Genomic DNA, 17,420 nt, shown 5'->3' with positions numbered 1-17,420 from the left:
CAAGTTCCATAGTACGTTGAGACCGAGTTGCCGCCTATAGACTGGTGCTTGGGTCTTGAAGAGGGGATCCTCTCCCGTGGGGGCGGAGAGCAAATCCATCGACGGGCTATCTTTCGATAAAGCAACAGTGTTGAGGTGCCCAGCTCCACAGAAATAAGATGTTCATCATTTTAATAGGCTTTAGTATATTACAATAACCTTGAGTGTTTATTGAACCTCGCTGAATACAGCTACAGGTTGAGACAATGACTGAGCCTATAGTAGAACTATATACTCCTACTACCCAGCGTGAACCGTCCGGGAATTTCGCATAACCTGTCGTATGAACAAGCAATCTTCCGGTGCATATGTGAGGTTATATACTACAAAGAATCGGTCTATTATATTAAATCCATCACCGTCGTGGTCATCGAATTGTGAAAGGGCGTAGTGTGTTGTCGGAATGGAGAGACTCTCTTGCGCATTCGGAAATAGTACTCGGCCGACCGATCTGCCTAATCGGGTAAAAGGAATGCCTACTTTGATCATGAGCTTCGCCTGGACATCTTAAGTCCGCGGCAGGTACTCTTTTAGGCGTGGCATCATTCATGGAAGAGCCATATGATCAAGATGCCCTACAAATATAAAAGCTACCTGAGCCCAGAAGATCGCCACAGGAGCAGACATTCCGATCTCACACCCTTCAGATCATTTTACTGTCATGGATAAAACAATCGTTTTTATTACCGGAGCAAATACGGGACTGGGCCTGGAAACCGTTAGATCCCTCCTGCGCTCCTCTACGCCCTACACCATCCTCCTCGGAGGTCGTAGCAGAGACAAGGCCCACGCAGCAGTCCAACTGTTACAGGCCGAATTTCCCAATACCGCCACGGTGGTTACCCCAGTGCAGGTGGACATCGAAGATGACGATTCTATCGAGAATGCCTTCAATTATGTTGCTGACCAGTACGGCCGAGTGGATGTCTTGATCAACAATGCCGGTATGTCTTTTGAGATAGTGTTCAATGTTGGGGTGATCCATCACAGAGAGATATCCTGCTCACACGAGTATATTCTAGGAAGCCAATTCGATCCCCAGATGTATTCCGGGGAATTGGCAATGCGCGATATGTGGAACAAGTCATGGAACGTCAACACGACCGGGACACACATCCTCACACACACATTCGTGCCATTGCTCGTCAAGTCCGCGGATCCTCGACTGCTCTTCATCACCAGCGGCACCTCGACGCTGACCGAGTCGGACAACCTGGCCATTCGATTGAATCAATCTCCAGCAAAGGGTTGGCCCAAAACCGCGCCCTCCATCTCGGCCTACCGATCCAGCAAGACGGGCATGAACATGCTGATGCGTGAATGGAGGCGGATTCTGAGCGAGGATGGAGTGAAGACCTGGTGTGTTTCGCCGGGCTTTTTGGCTACCGGACTAGGCGGGAATGCGGAGCGGAATAGGCAGCTGGGAGCTATTGACCCGGCCATCGGGGCGAATTTTGTACGCGATGTAGTTGAAGGAGCGCGAGATCAGGATGTTGGGAAAGCTATTCGCTGGGATGGCGTTCAGCCATGGTAAACCTGGCTGCCTAGGGCCATTGAAGGATGGAATGGGCCCGAAGTATACGAGGATCCGAGACTTCAGCCACTGCTCCTACTGTCTACTACTGTAGGGAGTCGTGGCTAGGATGAAGAAGAAGAAGAGCCAAAATAATCCAGAATGTTCCTACTCTCCAAGCAGCCCCGCGACGTCATCCGGGCCAAGGCAGCAAGGTCAATTGGAGGGGCCTGGTATTAACCGGATGGTGGGAAATACTTATAGAGTACCTGGATGGATGTGCAATTCATTGCAAAGTTCAAGTACTGCCTAGGTTCTCTCTGGTAAAATACAATGAATAATGCCGCCTGTTTCTGTCATCGGTGACCATACCATACCGTAAGATATCCCCCCGCTGACATACGCGGATACTCCCCCACCTCCCAAACCTCGAGAGAGGACAGTCTCCGACTCGACTGGACCTAAAAGCGTGGGACCTCCTGCGCCTGCTTGCCTCTTGCCTCTTGCACTGCCCAGCTCTTCCACGCTTCCTCCCCATTCCTCCCCCTTCGAGGCCATTGGATTCTGCCTGGCCATTCCGTGGTATTTCTCTTGTGATCCCGTTCCGGAGATCTTTCTTCTCACTCTCTTCAATTCTCCCTCCCCCTCTCCGTCGTGTCCCGGCGTGATCCCCGTTTGCGCCTGATCACCTCAACGTCTAACCCCCACCTCCCGTCGTTTACCCAAGATGAACGTCCTCAAGCTCCAGAAGTGCGTCCCTTCTACTCCTCGCTGGAAATATTCGATGCTGACTACATCTTTGCTACCTCATTTAGGCGATTCCCGCAGCTGGACCAGGGCGAGATCTTCTCCCTCCAGGATGCATTCCGCAGGCTGGACGTCGAAGACCGCGGCTACCTAGACGAGTCCTCCGTAATTAAGGCTACTCAGCAATCGGAGCGCCAACCGTACGATGTGGTGCGCCAGACCCTGAAGGGTGTCGAGCTCGATAGCTCCCGCCGTGTCGAGCTGGAGGACTATATTGATGTAGGTGGCTGTGTTTTGATTTCCTCATTTGGCTTCATCATCCCAAGTCTTTTGGTCGCTGGATACTAAGAATATAACAGCTTATTTCGCGACTCCGCTCCGGACCGGCTCCCGGTGCTCAGAGCGCTAGCCCCGCGGCTGTGATTCAAAAAGCTGGAGCCGGCGCGGGCGCGGGCCAAGGCGGAGCCCGTCATGTCTCCAAGGGCAGCGTTGGTGGTGGTCGCATTCACGTTCAGGGTTCCTCGGCGAACGTTACCCACACCATCAATGAGGATGAGCGCACCGAATTCACGAGACACATCAATGCTGTCCTGGCCGGCGATCCCGATATTGGCGACATGCTGCCTTTCCCCACCGATACCTTCGAGATGTTCGACAAGTGCAAAGACGGCTTGGTCTTGGCGAAGCTGATCAACGACAGCGTACCGGATACCATTGATGAGCGTGTGTTGAACAAGGCCGGTAAGAAGATCAAGCAATTGAATGCCTTCCACATGACGGAGAACAACAACATTGTGATCAACTCTGCCAAGGGCATCGGCTGCTCCGTGGTCAACATTGGTAGTGGAGACATCATTGAGGTCCGTGAGCACTTGATCCTGGGTCTGATCTGGCAGGTCATTCGCCGTGGTCTGCTGGGCAAGATCGATATTAAGCTCCACCCCGAGCTGTACCGTTTGTTGGAAGAGGACGAGACTCTGGAGCAGTTCCTGCGTCTTCCTCCAGAGCAGATTCTGCTGCGCTGGTTCAATTATCACCTCAAGAATGCCAAGTGGGAGCGACGGTAAGGCGCCATTGAGAATTCATCCGCGCCGCGTGCGCGGGTGTAAGTGCGAAATAGACAGCCCTGACTAATACCTTTCTACTTGTAGGGTGACGAACTTCTCCACTGATGTGAAGGATGGCGAGAACTACACGGTTCTTCTGAACCAGCTGGCACCTGATGTCTGCTCCCGCAGCCCCCTCCAGACTCGGGATCTGCTCCAGCGCGCCGAGGAGGTTCTCACTAATGCGGATAAGCTGGACTGCCGGAAATTCTTGACCCCAACTTCCCTAGTTGCCGGAAACCCCAAGCTTAACCTTGCGTTCGTGGCGAACCTCTTCAACACCCACCCTGGATTGGATCCCATTACCGAAGAGGAGAAGCTCGAGGTGGAAGATTTCGATGCTGAGGGCGAGCGCGAGGCTCGTGTCTTCACACTCTGGCTGAACTCCTTGGATGTGCAGCCCGCCGTCAACTCGCTGTTCGATGATCTGCGCGATGGTACTATTCTGCTGCAGGCTTATGACAAGGTGATTCCGGGCAGCGTCAACTGGAGGCATGTTAACAAGCCCCCTGCGTCCGGCGGGGAATTGATGCGATTCAAGGCGGTGGAAAACACAAACTACTCTATTGAGCTCGGAAAGCACCATGGTTTCTCTTTGGTCGGTGTGCAGGGTGCGGATATCACTGATGGCCAACGAACCCTGACTCTGGGACTGGTGTGGCAGCTGATGCGCCGCGATATCACGCGCACCCTCTCTGCGCTGGCCCAACGTTTGGGCAAGCGTGAGATTACCGATGCAGAGATGATTCGCTGGGCGAACGACATGTCCAAGAGTGGTGGCCAGACCAGCTCCATCCGCAGCTTCAAGGACCCATCTATTGGCACTGGCCGATTCCTGCTGGATGTGCTGAACGGCATGAAGAGCAGCTACGTGGACTACGACCTGGTTACCCCTGGCCGGTCTGATGAGGAAGCTTATGCCAACGCCAAGCTGAGTATCAGTATTGCCAGAAAGATGGGTGCGACTATCTGGCTGGTGCCAGAGGATATTTGCCAAGTTCGCTCTCGCCTGGTGACTACTTTCATCGGTATGTTTTTAGACTTCATTTGTCAAGGTTGTCCAATTTCTGACTGGATTTACAGGTTCCCTCATGGCGACTCACGAGAAAATGTAAGAAACACTCGTGTTTTCGTAGCCATTTACATATCGATTGTGGTCCCACAATGTGGATGGGGCTAGCTATGCCAGAAACTTTGGTAGTGGCTTATGAATATTCTCGTCTTTCTATCTTTCCACACTCCTCCACTTGTGCTTCAGAGTTTTACGATGCATGTACATCTTGTGTTTTAAACATGGCGAATGAAAGGAGTGGCTCGATTTCAAAATGTGATAAGCATTTGTTTTGTCCTTGACAGAAGACACTGTAGCAGACATGATAGTACTTCGAGGCTGTAGAGTGAGGTATATCCAAAGGCCGACAGTTTAAAGGTACTGGTTGAACCAAGCCACAGCCTGAGTGAATGCGGCCTCCTTTGCAAATCGAATCACAGGCTTCGAGATATCGGCACGAACCGCGAAGCCATGCTCGACACCGCTGAACAGGTTAATCTGGTAAGGCTGGCCCGTCTTGGCCAGAATCTCTTCGGATTGGTGACGCTTTTCAGCCGGGAAGATAGAGTCAGTCTCTGTATGATCACAGTCAGCCATATGTTATATGAAAAGCGCAATCTCAGCACCAAAAAAAACCAACTCACCAGCCGCGGCAATGGACAGAGGGCCCTTAATCGCTGCCAGCTCCTCAGCGTCCACGAAACTAGGGTGGGCCAGATAGGCGGCATCCACACCATCCTCCTGAAGCAGACGAACAGCGTATTTAGCCTGTAGTAGATCAAAATATCAACCGATTAGTACGAGGTCAATCAATCCGTGTGTTCTGAAAGTCCTACCCCGAAACAATATCCAATGGCACCAATTCTCTCACAGCCAAGGCTGGACTTCATCTCAGCAAACACAGCCTTGACGACGGGCTCAACACGCGGCAGCAGATGGCCAGGTGGGCCATTCAACCAGGCCATCAAGTCCCAGCCCGCAGGGCGATTCAGCGGCACTGGGTCGCCATGGAACAGATCGGGCATAACCACGAAGTACCCGTTAGCAGCCAATTGATCAGCGATCAACTGGGCATTGATGAACCGATGACCGATTACATCAGTCAGCAGCAGAATAGCACGCTTGGTAGAGCGGTCGGCCGGGTAAGAGACATAAGTATCAACTGCGCGGGGTTCATTAGCCATGAATTGATCATTGCGGAGGGTGATTTGGTATGGCCCAATTGTATGGGGAACCAAGGGATCGGGCATGTACCTCCACCGACTTGCTGGAATTGGCCCTTAGCCTCGCCTTCGTGCTTGACGCCGACAGTGCAGCATGCTGCGGGGGGATTGGAGGCCATGATTGTTTGAGTTGAATTGGAATAGATGTGTGAGAGAGGAAGAAGAACAAAGGTGTTGGACGATTAGAAACGGGGTAGAATGAAATGTCGGGGATCGATGAGATCAGCGGGGTAGTGTCCCACATTTTATTGGGTTCTCCGCGCCGCGTAGCCGTGGGAGCCTACGACCTTGACTAGACGAGTTGAAGCTTGATAGAAACAAGTAGTCTCTTGTAGAATTCAGGGGCATGCAGGGGCATGCAGCTAGGTCATACTATACTAGGGTTGGGGTGGTACTAGAAAATTAGCGTATGTCGAGGTGAAACTCGCAGCTTAGCTTGTCATGGGTTGACTTGAAATCACCAAAACTTGCTATTATATTTGCTTGATGTACAACAACTACTATATCACGATGTTAGACAAATCTGTCCGGTGTAGATTATAAACGATAACAACCGTACAAAATTAAGCTGGTGTTCTAGGTGGAAAGCGGTATATCCTTGTATCTTAAACGGGGTATTCGAACGAAGGTATCCTTGTCGTGTTTAGTGCGGTCAATTCGCGCGAAGGATTAAACTAAACCGATAGTAATTTGCCAATTTGAGTATACAAGTTGAATGAAACGGATGATTAATTTGTAGTACTATCGAGGCCTAAATAGCGGGACGGTACTATATTCAGTGTAGTTTCTGTTGTTTACACTCCTCAAAGGTCTCCATATTATTCGACCCCAGTGAGTATGGAGACTATGTGATCTCGTATGAAACAAGAGCCTCTCCTATTCATCAAGTATGGAAATATGCGAGTTTCTTTCCTCTTTCTTCCGTCTAGTCTAGATGATCAAATACAAACTGCAGAGCAGACTCGGCCCAGTGAAGATCCCCAGCCAAAAAAAGATATTCCCCATTAGTCTTCTCCCCCGCAAGAGCCGAGTGCGACTCAGCGAGACCAATGGTAACTGGGTCATCTGGAGGAAAAGCAGATATCCTCGCAGGCGTCGAAAGATGCACAGCATGATCAATTCGTGTACACAGGCCGACAGCAGGAAGGTCATCAAGCTAGCCGAAACGTGGGAGAGGCGAAACGAGCTGATGGAGCTGTGGTAAACGTGCCGCAGCAGGAAGTTATGGACAGGTCGATTCCAATCGCGAGCAAACTGGTCCCAGGAGACCGAGTTCCACCAGTCAGCGTAGAATCCCCGATCGGCGAACCTGGTGATCTCGGCCACAGCATTGAGCTGCAAGATTGTTAGTCAATAGGGCATGTTAGGTAGGCAGTGGACAGGGTATAAGACTCACCACACACTCCCATATCACGTAAAATGCCAGCAGGTACTCCATCATGAAAGGGAAAAGCAGATCGCTGAGTACCCAGGGAAATTCCCGAAGCCGCTGCTGCACTGTCAAGCCCTGCTCCTTCATCTCCAACGTTCTCATGACCACGGGATAGATCCAATACTGAGAGACCACGATCATGACAAAAATTGTGGCGAAAGTGGCTACAACCTTCTCCGCGACATATGTCCAGTCTATTCGCTCGGTGCGTGGGTATTCGAGTTCATAAACCAAGGTAGGCAGTGTGATGAATTCACAAAAGTTGCTGATAGTCAAGTTCCGCGGGTACTGATTATGCGTGGATAACTGGCCTCGGAGACCCTCGGATAGAAGTTCAATTTCTTTCGTTAGGAGACCCTTGAGTGACACCAGTTGAGCCGGCTCTAGGGCTGTGCCGTTTTCGATGGTCTCGGACAGTGATAAGAGGTGATCAGTATCGCGAGTAGCATGGATACTCTTGAACTCTGTCGAGCTGCGCCGTTTGTTCTGCTTTCTCAAACTTGTGATTTCAGAGTTTAGGACACTCGGTGTTGAGGATGAGTAGCTGCTGGACACGGAGTCTTGGCTGCTATGTCTCTCTAGTCGCTCTAGCCGGCCCTTGAGTAAATCCCGCTTTTTGTACAGTTCAGATACTGCCATGATCAGAATAAGTGCCCGACATTTGGTTTCCAAGCCCAGGCATCCCACTTACAATAGCCGTTGTAAGACGCGTAGCTATGTTGCTTCATCAACATTGTCAAGCAATGCAAGACCATAAATACGGTGTGTGTCCATGGCCAGTCTCGATGGTAGGTCCACCAAATGAACCCCGCGAGGTATGTAGTTTGCCAAATCTGGTTGTAAGTCGATGAGTTAGTCCATGCATTCAAAACAAAACTTGGTAGCGCCCAAGGGGCCGTACATTTTGGATCACCCAACCCGGGCCGCTCCAACGCAAGTATCCATCAAAGATCAACCGTTGAAGGACAAGACAGAACAAGGTTGACCAACACAAGACAAGATCTGTGATCCCTAGTACCAGAACATCTCGGCTGAGCATGAGGTCGATAATCTCCGTTGTGCCAAATGGAGTTCCGTAGGTCCTGAAGTTATTGGCAGCAACCTTGACCAACATCAAAGTCACACCAAGCCAGAAGAGTGTAAAGAAGCCATGGAACTGTGAGGAGGAAAAGGACGGATTCTGGCGATCAAAAGCACTCCGTTGTCTAGTGAAATGGAGGTCTCGAAATAGAAAGGTGCGCTTTGAAGAAGCTTCGGATTGCTCCAAGAGTAAATTATCCCGTAAGACTTCTTGCAGGAGCTCCGCATCCTCTGCCGTCAGGATGTACTGGCCAGCCTGGGTAGTTTCCCGGAGTTCTACCGATATACTTCGGCGCCTGGGTTGATTTTCATCTTCAACTGCTGCAGCACTCGAAACAGAGGTTGAGCTGGAGCTGGGAGGCGTGGCAGCCAGCCGGCCTCTTAGTAGTTTAGCTTCGCCGTCGCGGGGTCCGCTCATGGCGATCCGAGATCCACAGGCGGGCAGGGCTGTCTTTAGCTTTAGATGACAGGAAGGCGTGAGGGCTGACTCTTTATGTACCTTTGCCTAGACCCTTTCATCGGCCTGGGCAGCTGGGTCGGGTAGTCCGGATCTCAAGTGGCAAGACCGAAGCGAGTAAACAAATGACATCAATGAGAAGCCTCGGGATTGGACACGTTACCCATCTGACATGATCTGCCGCGAAGACGAAGCCGTGGAAATGGCTGGAAGACCGAATCCCCGAGGTCCACCAGGGCAAAGTCACAACTTGAAAGTCCGAGATTCGAGAGATTCCGAAGATCCCTCACAGTGCCATCTACTGGCGACAGCTTCTCATAATTTCAGACGTGAGGTTCGTGATTGAAGATTGAGGTAGGAGGTGGAGGTGGAAGATGTGGCTCGTGTCCGCCCCGCGCGGGAGGAGACCGTTCGGGGACTGTTTGGGGGGAAGCTGCTCTTCTCCAACTTTCTCCTGCTCTCACCTCCAACTCGATGTCTCTCCCTCGCACACTCTCTCAATTCCACCTCCCAACCCTCAATTGACGACAGACCACCAATATGGATCATACTCCCAAAGTTGAAGTTTCCGGCACGCATAAATCCGATGCGCAGAACACAGCAAACAACCCGTCTAACGAGGTGGAAATGGGCGGTACTCAGGAGGCAGCAAACACACAGTCTGAACCTGCTGAGAAGCCAGAACAGACGGTTGCAGCTGGAGAGGACATCATTTTAGTTGATGCGCAACCTGATCCTGAACCTCCCAATCCAGCGAAGAAGAGCGCGGTCTTCAAGTTCCTCGAGTAAGACCCCTGGACCCATCTTTCAACACACTCTCCCCCGAGGCCCTTCCCGGCTCAATCCAGATGGAGCAAAACATAGCGCACCTCTCCTCAAAGGAGGCTGATCTCGTCAACACTCTGCTCAAATTTCTTAGTTTCCTTACCTCCCCAATTGTTGATATCTACGTTGGCGAAGGCGACAAGCAGACCAAGCTATCCGCTCACCAGGGCCTGCTCCTGGATTCCCCATTTCTGTCCGAATTTGTGGACAAATTCGAGTCCTCAGGCGAGGTGGGTCTTGCGTCATATACTTTCTATCCATCAATTAGAAATACTGACAGACATGCTCTCACCAGCGCCGTATCGATCTCCCAGACGAAGACGTAGACGCCTTTGGATGTTTCCTGCAGTTCGAGTACACTCGAGATTACACGGTTACACAACTAGGGACCCCCTCCGCCTCCGAGGAGCCAGAGGGAGCGACCGATAAGACTGGAGAAGAACTACTCCGCCATGCGCGCATCTACACATTGGCAGAGAAGCTGGGCCTGCCACAACTGAAGAACCTTGCACATACCAAGATCCACCGCGTCAACGGTACTCCTCGCGGCGAGCTGTCCTATGCTCGCTATGTGTACACGCACACATCCCCTGATGACACAACAATCCGTAAGCCCGTTGCCTCGTATTGGGCCTCTCGTGGTCATCTGCTGCGACACAATGTTCAAGCGGACTGGGACAACATGTGCCTCGAAGTCCCTGAATTCACATCCGACGTTCTCAAAATTCTCATGGACCGTAAGGAGAAGTCTGGTCCTGGAGAGACGGAATCGACCCCAAGGGGACGCAAGCGCCTGAGGGCCGGTGAGAAGTGAAGAGAACCCCTATCGAAGATCTGCGGGCCGCGTGAAAAATACTCCCGAATATACAATTCGCATATTTCACAAGACGATACTGTTCTCTACCCATTTACGAGCACTTTAGTAGGTCCTAACTCAAAACCTCAAGCCAATAAAGAGATCTGCATGCGTCTCTTCAGACGCCCATATTATTGCAATTTCGTGAATGCTCGCTATATGCTCCCGTATCTAAAAATCTGCGTGGACTGATACTTTAAGAGTGGCTTTCTTATTGCGCAAGGCTCTCGACTTCCGCGATTGCCTTGGGGGCCGAGGTCAAGTTATCAGGGCCATTCTTGGTGACGTGCACATTGTCTTCAATGCGCACACCTCCGACGCTCCAGTAGCGGTCCAAAACCTCGGTGTTGATGTACTTGCTCAGCTCGGGGGACTGCAGGACAGGGTCGATAATGAAGCGGCAGAAGTAAATCTATTAAAATCGATTAGTTACGGTTGATCACGGAACGAACCGGGCAAGAGGAGGGTATATCATGAACTTACACCAGGCTCGACAGTGATCACGGAGCCGGCGGGTAGGTTACCCCGGACACGCAGGTAGCGGAACATCTTGTCGGTATCGGCGTAGTTGGGATAGCCGCCAGTGTCGTGGGTGTCCATGCCCAGGTAGTGACCCAGACCGTGAGGGAAGAACGCCACACTCACACGCTTCTCGAAGATCTCGTCCTCGGAGCCCTGGAGAATTCCCAGTTTGAGCAGACCCTTGATAGCGATGCGGTGCGCCAAAGCGTGTACATCATCCCAGCACACGCCGTCCTTCAACACAGCAATGCACTCATTCTGCATCTCCAGCACAATCTCGTAAATCTGACGAGTCTCCAGCGGGAACTTGCCAGCCAGAGGAACGACACGAGTGATATCAGCACAGTAAGTCTGGTATTCACCACCGGCGTCAATCAACAGGTTACCCTTGCGCTGCTGGGATCCGGCATCAATCAAGCTCTCATCGTTCTTGACGTAGTGCAGCGTAGCACCGTTAGCACCACCGGCAAAGATGGGGTGATAAGACATTTCCCGAGCACCATTGGCAATGCAGGTGTTGATAAAAGCAGCCTCGACCTCGCGCTCGTTGGTCGCAGTCTTAGCCGCCTTGATGGAAGCAATATGTCCCAGGGCAGAGATATCATTCGCCTTCCGCAGCAGCGCAATCTCATACGCATCCTTGACAACGCGGGCGTCGCCAATAACAGTCTTCAGAACGCCGAAGTTTGTTTGCGCAAAGCCTTGGAAGTGGATGCCCTTGGAGACCTGCTCCTCAATAGCGAAAGCCACAGTTTTTCCACCCTGTGCAGAAGCGATCGAGGCCAAAGTCTCGTTGACGTCAGTCGTGTACTGGACGTGGTCGACATCGTAGCGCTGCTTGGCCTGCTCGGGCGACAGGGGCAAGCCCGACCAGATGACCGAGTCGGAGTCGATGGGGGAGATGAAGAGGGTCAGCTCGTCCTTCTTGACATCGTAGACGACCGAGGAATCGGGCTCGAGACATCCAGTCAAGTAGAAGAAGGGGCGACGCTGGCTAGAGGGGGAGCTTCAATTAGCATACCTAACTCCGGAAGCGCCAAGCCGTAAAGTAAAAAGACTCGTGGATGTCTTCCCGACATACCGGAATGGCATAGCCTCGTCATTGTCCTCGATAAGACGAGTTTTTTGCGCCTCGAGGTAGACCACGCCGGCATCACCGTGCTTGTCCTGCAGGACCTGAGCGACACGGCGCGCATGAGCTTTGGCCGGATACTTGGTGGCGAGAATCTCATCAACCGACGCCATTGAGAGTTACTGTTCGATTGAGGAGAAGGAAAGTGACGAAGAGGGCGGCAGATGACAAGATTTCGCGGGGTTGCGTTGCACGTTGCATTGGCTGCGGGGCTCCGTTTTCATTTTCATCTTTTTTTTTTTTTGGTTGAGGGGGCGTCGGCTATTGGCGGTATTTTAGAAATCGAGAATCTAAACAAAGAGGAAGAGGAACTGAATAAAATAAAATTGTATCATTACGCGTCAAGGCATCAATTCTCAGCTGGGGGGGATATATGGAATCATGAACTGTAGCATAAAAGACTGTAAACTTGTCAGGGACTCCACCAGAAACCTTATACTTCCGATGCAGAGACATCTTCAAACTCCATCTCCCATTTATCGATCTCGGCAAACTTCGCTGCAGCAGCGCGTAATTCTTCGCTCATGAACCGACGTGGTTGCACTTCTGCTTCGGACTCGGATGCTTCTGAATCGGGCGGAGAGGACAGAGGTGAAGACGATGGTGATGACAAGTGCTGCTCGTTCTCCTTGTCGATATCTCCACTTCGGCGCGATCGCGACCGTCTCGTCCGCTTTGAGGCCTCCGCCGGTTTCGCAGGTGGCGCAGACTTGGACCGACTTATCCTTCGCGTCTGGTTGTTGAGTTTGGACTTATCTTGAGCATTGCCCAGAGGCTTGGGCTTGGTCGAAGTTCCCCTCCGCCTTGATCGTCGTACTGGTAGGTAGCCCAGCTCATCCTCATCGCCAGAAGCTGCATCGTGCATGCCATCGTCACTCTCATCACTAGGGAGATCAAACTCGCCCGCAGGTTGGCCTCTGCGCTGACGCTGTCGTCGCCGTGGAAGCAGTCTTTCTTGCAATATGGCAGTGGACAAGTGTGCTGGGATTTTGGACTTTTTGCCTGCCCGACCCAGCTGCGAACTGACGCTGGGTGACCCAGGACCCGTCGCGATGGAGCTCATGGGACTGCTGGTAGGGGGAAGCATCGTTTGGCTCAAGATATCCGCGAGTCGCAAGGGCCGAGGGGTTTCATCGGACTCATCGGGAGTTTGCTCACGAAGAGCAGGGGTAGGGTTGGGGGTGTCCTCGATGGTATCGACGACTCTGTTTGTAATCACCACGGAAGGCGATTGAGGGACTTGGATTTCCTCGGCACGCTTGCGCTTGCGCGACCCGGCGGACGAAGGTGGAGATTCTGACGGCGATTGTGACTGATTATCTTGTTGGATCAAAAGCGACTTGCCGCGAGAAAGATGCAACGGTGTAGATTCATCCTCGGGGCTGAGACCGCCTAGGAAATCGTCGTCGTCCAACTCTAATGAATCATCCTCCGCTTGCAGATGATGCAGGATACTCTGCTGTCGCGGGCGTCGCCGAAAGTTGCTGAGAACTGAGCTCTCGAAACCAGGTGTACCAGGAATGCGCGAGCTGGTGTCGCCTTTACGCCCCGCAAAGGATAGTGTCGAAGAGTAACCACGAGATCGTGTCGGGGGCCGACTGGCTGTTCCAGGGCGACTGCCCGTACCTGGCCGTTCACCAGTAGGTGAGGACTCGATCGCATTATCATTTCGCTGGGTCAAGGGTGTTTGGCTTCGGAGGGTGCGTCGAGGATCCTCAGGCGCGCTCTCTGCGCTCTCTGCAGGTGGTGATTTGGCAGCATTGGAATCGGTCTGATCGGGCTCCTCGGTGGAGTTGGATTTAGCGACTTTGGCGCCTTTCGTCAATCTGTTTCGCTTGGGAGCAGGACGAGGCATGGTGGTGGAATTGGGGAGGGAGGCTTTTTGGTCTATGGAGAAAAAGTGAGGCGCGTTTGTTTTGGGCCGAACGCGTCCACGTGTGATAGCCTTATCGGCTTATCATCTTATCAGACCTGTCATCTGGTCTCATCGTGGACTTTAGAGCTGTTTCTATCATGACTTCTCGTCCTTTATTCTATTTGAAAATGGCAACCGTGAAAGCGACCGGTTCAAATTGTTCTCTGTGAATAGTTTTTTTCTTTTTGAATGCCGGTATCGTCTGCCATACTCGATCCATCGAGAGTGGGATTTTTTGGACACATCCACCAACACACTGGACTCTACATACATACTTGGACTTTGTCAATGAGCTGGCCAGTACTCTCTTTCTAGCCACCTCCCATCTCCGATTCACCATCTGCTTATCGTCCCCCAGTGCAACCAGACTGATGGCCTGGTCCTGATCCTAATCCTGATCGGACTGCCAAATTAACCACGGACGAGTTTCCCCGTGTGCCAGACATTGGTCCCTCCACGGTGATTTGCTGCGATGAGAGCCTTCCCGGTCCACTAAACCCAGACTGGTTAAACCTCGATGGGCGGCGCAGCTCAACGCAATCAGGAACAATGAGATGCCCCGCTGTTCCCCGGACTGTTTTCTCTCGAGCGCACTTTTTGTCGTCGCAAAGCTGACCTTTTCGATGGTACTGTGCACTGCAACCAACACACCACTCCTTTATTACTTTGGCTCCACGCAATCATGTTCAAATAGACGGTCACTCCCGCCCATCATTGCGGGATTGGTTCTGGATTTAGCATGCGCAATCTCTCGATCAGTGATGGCATAAAACGCTATACGACAAGTTCGCCAGTGGACCAGAGTTAAGCATCATCTTCTCGCCGGAGGGGACCGCCACTTGTTCACAACATTGAGCTCTCAATTCAACTTTTCGCCAGTCACTGAGGATCATGACCCCGCCCCCAGAGCGGGACATTGATCCCATCACCGGGGGCGAGCTCGAGGGAACCAAAAAACGTTCCAGTGAAGATGCGGCAGAGTATCCGCGGAGACGAGCAACTATTGCTGTGGGTATCCTTGACTTTCAACTAGCAATGCTGCTGCTGCTGGAAACCGACAAGCTAAGACGCTCGACAGTGCCAGATCTGCCGCTTGCGTAAGACACGATGTAACGGAGCTCGTCCGAAATGCCAGCTTTGCTCCGATCTCGACGCCGAGTGCGTGTACCGAGAGCCAGGAATCAAGCTCGATGCTGGCGATAAACTCATTCTAGAACATCTCACTCGAATTGAGGGGCTGCTTCATTCCAGCCTAGCAGCACAAGGTCCTCATCTAGCCTTATCATCGACATCCCCCGCGACAAGCAACGACACCGGTATCGGGAGCGAGGACCCGATCACCAGAATGAGTGGAGTGTCAACATCTGGGAGAATGACGACGGTGGGACTTGGGTCCTGGGCTAATCCACCACCCAGCATTAGCATATCCACCATGCCCAAAGTACACAGCACCCCAGCCCTGCATCTCCTCCAATGGCCCCTGATCCGCGATCTGGTATCGGGGCCCTACGATCCACAGAATCTTCTCCAACTAGAGATGGCTCGTGAACCCCTGCGCCTGAATCCGAATTCCGGCTTTGATTTGGCCAACGCGCCAGCGTATGTGCAGGCATTCTTCAATCATGCCAACATCTGGTATGCATGCGTGAATCCATATACATGGAATCGGTACTACCGAACTGCTCTCGCGCAAGGATTCCAAGATGGGCCCGTGAGTTGTCTCGTGCTATTGGTATTAGCCCTTGGAGCTGCCAGTCGCAGTGGGAGTATCTCATTCCTTCCACCAGATCACGAGCCACCCGGACTACCCTATTTCGCGGCAGCATGGGCAATCCTACCCTCTGTGATGATGCGGAACTCAGCAATTGCCGCACAGTGCATGGTCCTCGCATCGGCCTACTTGTTCTACCTGGTTCGACCACTCGAAGCATGGACACTGCTGTCCAATGTGAGCATGAAGCTCCAACTACTCTTGGGCAACCCCAACCGAGTACCCGCCCAGTGGAAAGAACTTAGCGTCCGAGTCTACTGGAACTCGCTCCTCTACGAAAGTGACCTCCTCGCGGAACTGGACCTCCCCCATTCCGGGATCGTGAATTTTGAAGAAGTCGTTGATCTACCAGGCGGCTTCGAGGAAGAAGACGACGACGAGGACGAGGGCATGAACGGTGAAAACGACGAAGAAGACCGTAACAGCCGCCTCGCAGAAGAATACACAGGACGCGACGAACTCTGGTACTTCCTCGCCGAGATCGCTCTCCGCAGACTCCTAAACCGGGTCAGCCACCTCATCTACCAAAAAGACAGCACACACACACTCGCCTCGCTAGGCCCGATCGTCTCAGAACTAGACTTCCAACTCTCCCAATGGTACGAAAGCCTCCCACAACCGGTCCAATTCCCACTCACCACAACACCACTCTCCAACTCCGTCCAAACCGTGCTAAGGTTACGATACAACGCCTGTCGAACGATCATATACCGCCCCTACATCCTAGCCGTGTTTGAGAACGAGCAAGCCGGTGCGGACCCGGGCGTCCGCGAATGTTGCCGGAGGTGTCTTGACGCTACGCTACGACAGCTAGAGCACATCACCTCCCACCGCGAGGGTCACCTTCCGTATCTCTGGCAGGGAGCTTTGTCAATGGTTTCTCAGACATTATTGATCATGGGGGCGACCATGTCGCCGACTTTATCTCCCTTGCTCCCGCCCCCGTTGCGGGTGGACGCTATTATCTCGAGCGTTGTCGCCGAGGTGGAGCGATATGCTCATCTAGCCCCAAGTTTGAAGTTGTCTTCAGAGATCATAAGAGATGCCGAGCGACGACGACAGATCTGTCTTCGTTCGGCGGGGATCAGTCTTTAGAACAGGAGTAAGAAGGGGTTCTAGTCTGCTTGCTAAAAAAGATCAACGGGTAGAAGATTCTGGCGTTCGATTGTATGTTACAGCGTTTTGAGAATGAGTTCATGATCAACTTAAAATTTCTCTCATGATGTATATACTCTATCCGATGCTCGTATCAGGAGGAAAAACAAATGGAATGGGATCACAACCAATGGAAAGTCGTAGCTCGCGTGTCAAATGCAACATGCAACAAAGGGTATGCAATCCAATTCAGGGGCGCCTTCGGAGGAGCAGGAGGAGGAGGAGGAGGGGTGCAACACTAGCAGAGTATCAAAGGGAGGGAGGCATGAAGAGGATCAAAGGCAAGAAAACAGCCATGGTTTAGGTAAGTACAATTCAGTTAGTCCCATCACAATAGCAATTATGTTCTTCAAATCATATATCAACGAGGCGAATCATGGTATCTTAAAGACATGGCGGAGGATGGTCAATGTAGTATAGACGTCAAAAATATAATATGGGCAGATGAATCGGAGAGAATTGACCAGGCAGTCGCGGGGAGAACGAAAGCCTGATCAAAGGTTCGGTTGACATGGACAAGAGATGATGATTGGGGGAGGGGGAAAGGAGGGTGAAGATTAATCTCCACTATGAGAGGCAAGGCGCATATCACGACA

General features: G+C 52.1%; 8 protein-coding genes across 8 annotated transcripts; 5 read left to right on the top strand and 3 right to left on the bottom strand.

The window, feature by feature from the left end:
- Positions 1-700: 700 nt before the first annotated feature.
- N7458_009400 (putative short chain dehydrogenase) lies at positions 701-1,573 on the top strand (the record flags this gene model as incomplete). Its single annotated transcript, XM_056912782.1, has 1 exon — positions 701-1,573. The coding sequence occupies one exon, from the start codon at positions 701-703 to the stop codon at positions 1,571-1,573; it is 873 nt and encodes a 290-aa protein (XP_056761631.1).
- A 706-nt stretch (positions 1,574-2,279) lies between these two features.
- On the top strand, positions 2,280-4,520 carry sac6 (fimbrin; the record flags this gene model as incomplete). Its single annotated transcript, XM_056912781.1, has 5 exons — positions 2,280-2,302; positions 2,368-2,578; positions 2,659-3,362; positions 3,451-4,433; positions 4,489-4,520. 5 exons carry the CDS (start codon positions 2,280-2,282, stop codon positions 4,518-4,520), a joined length of 1,953 nt encoding a protein of 650 aa, XP_056761630.1.
- A 308-nt stretch (positions 4,521-4,828) lies between these two features.
- On the bottom strand, positions 4,829-8,609 carry N7458_009398 (Sterol O-acyltransferase; the record flags this gene model as incomplete). Its single annotated transcript, XM_056912780.1, has 8 exons — positions 4,829-5,031; positions 5,101-5,224; positions 5,293-5,618; positions 5,711-5,776; positions 6,630-7,014; positions 7,076-7,743; positions 7,803-7,944; positions 8,013-8,609. 8 exons carry the CDS (start codon positions 8,607-8,609, stop codon positions 4,829-4,831), a joined length of 2,511 nt encoding a protein of 836 aa, XP_056761629.1.
- A 579-nt stretch (positions 8,610-9,188) lies between these two features.
- N7458_009397 (uncharacterized protein) lies at positions 9,189-9,437 on the top strand (the record flags this gene model as incomplete). The annotated part of the gene is made up of 1 exon (XM_056912779.1): positions 9,189-9,437. The coding sequence occupies one exon, from the start codon at positions 9,189-9,191 to the stop codon at positions 9,435-9,437; it is 249 nt and encodes an 82-aa protein (XP_056761628.1).
- A 59-nt stretch (positions 9,438-9,496) lies between these two features.
- Positions 9,497-10,287, top strand: N7458_009396 (uncharacterized protein; the record flags this gene model as incomplete). The annotated part of the gene is made up of 2 exons (XM_056912778.1): positions 9,497-9,703; positions 9,769-10,287. The coding sequence occupies 2 exons, from the start codon at positions 9,497-9,499 to the stop codon at positions 10,285-10,287; spliced, it is 726 nt and encodes a 241-aa protein (XP_056761627.1).
- A 253-nt stretch (positions 10,288-10,540) lies between these two features.
- Positions 10,541-12,096, bottom strand: N7458_009395 (aminopeptidase P family protein; the record flags this gene model as incomplete). Its single annotated transcript, XM_056912777.1, has 3 exons — positions 10,541-10,741; positions 10,813-11,845; positions 11,933-12,096. The coding sequence occupies 3 exons, from the start codon at positions 12,094-12,096 to the stop codon at positions 10,541-10,543; spliced, it is 1,398 nt and encodes a 465-aa protein (XP_056761626.1).
- Positions 12,097-12,416: 320 nt separating this feature from the next.
- On the bottom strand, positions 12,417-13,838 carry N7458_009394 (uncharacterized protein; the record flags this gene model as incomplete). The annotated part of the gene is made up of 1 exon (XM_056912776.1): positions 12,417-13,838. One exon carries the CDS (start codon positions 13,836-13,838, stop codon positions 12,417-12,419), a length of 1,422 nt encoding a protein of 473 aa, XP_056761625.1.
- Positions 13,839-14,789: 951 nt separating this feature from the next.
- N7458_009393 (Zn(II)2Cys6 transcription factor) lies at positions 14,790-16,764 on the top strand (the record flags this gene model as incomplete). Its single annotated transcript, XM_056912775.1, has 2 exons — positions 14,790-14,906; positions 14,977-16,764. 2 exons carry the CDS (start codon positions 14,790-14,792, stop codon positions 16,762-16,764), a joined length of 1,905 nt encoding a protein of 634 aa, XP_056761624.1.
- Positions 16,765-17,420: the final 656 nt, after the last annotated feature.

The sequence above is a fragment of the Penicillium daleae genome (assembly GCF_028827525.1).
Source record: "Penicillium daleae strain IBT 16125 chromosome Unknown utg000008l_segment0_segment0, whole genome shotgun sequence".
Classification (NCBI taxonomy): domain Eukaryota; kingdom Fungi; phylum Ascomycota; class Eurotiomycetes; order Eurotiales; family Aspergillaceae; genus Penicillium; species Penicillium daleae.
Note: the sequence above shows the minus strand (reverse complement) of the source record. Positions and strands in the feature narration are given on the sequence as shown.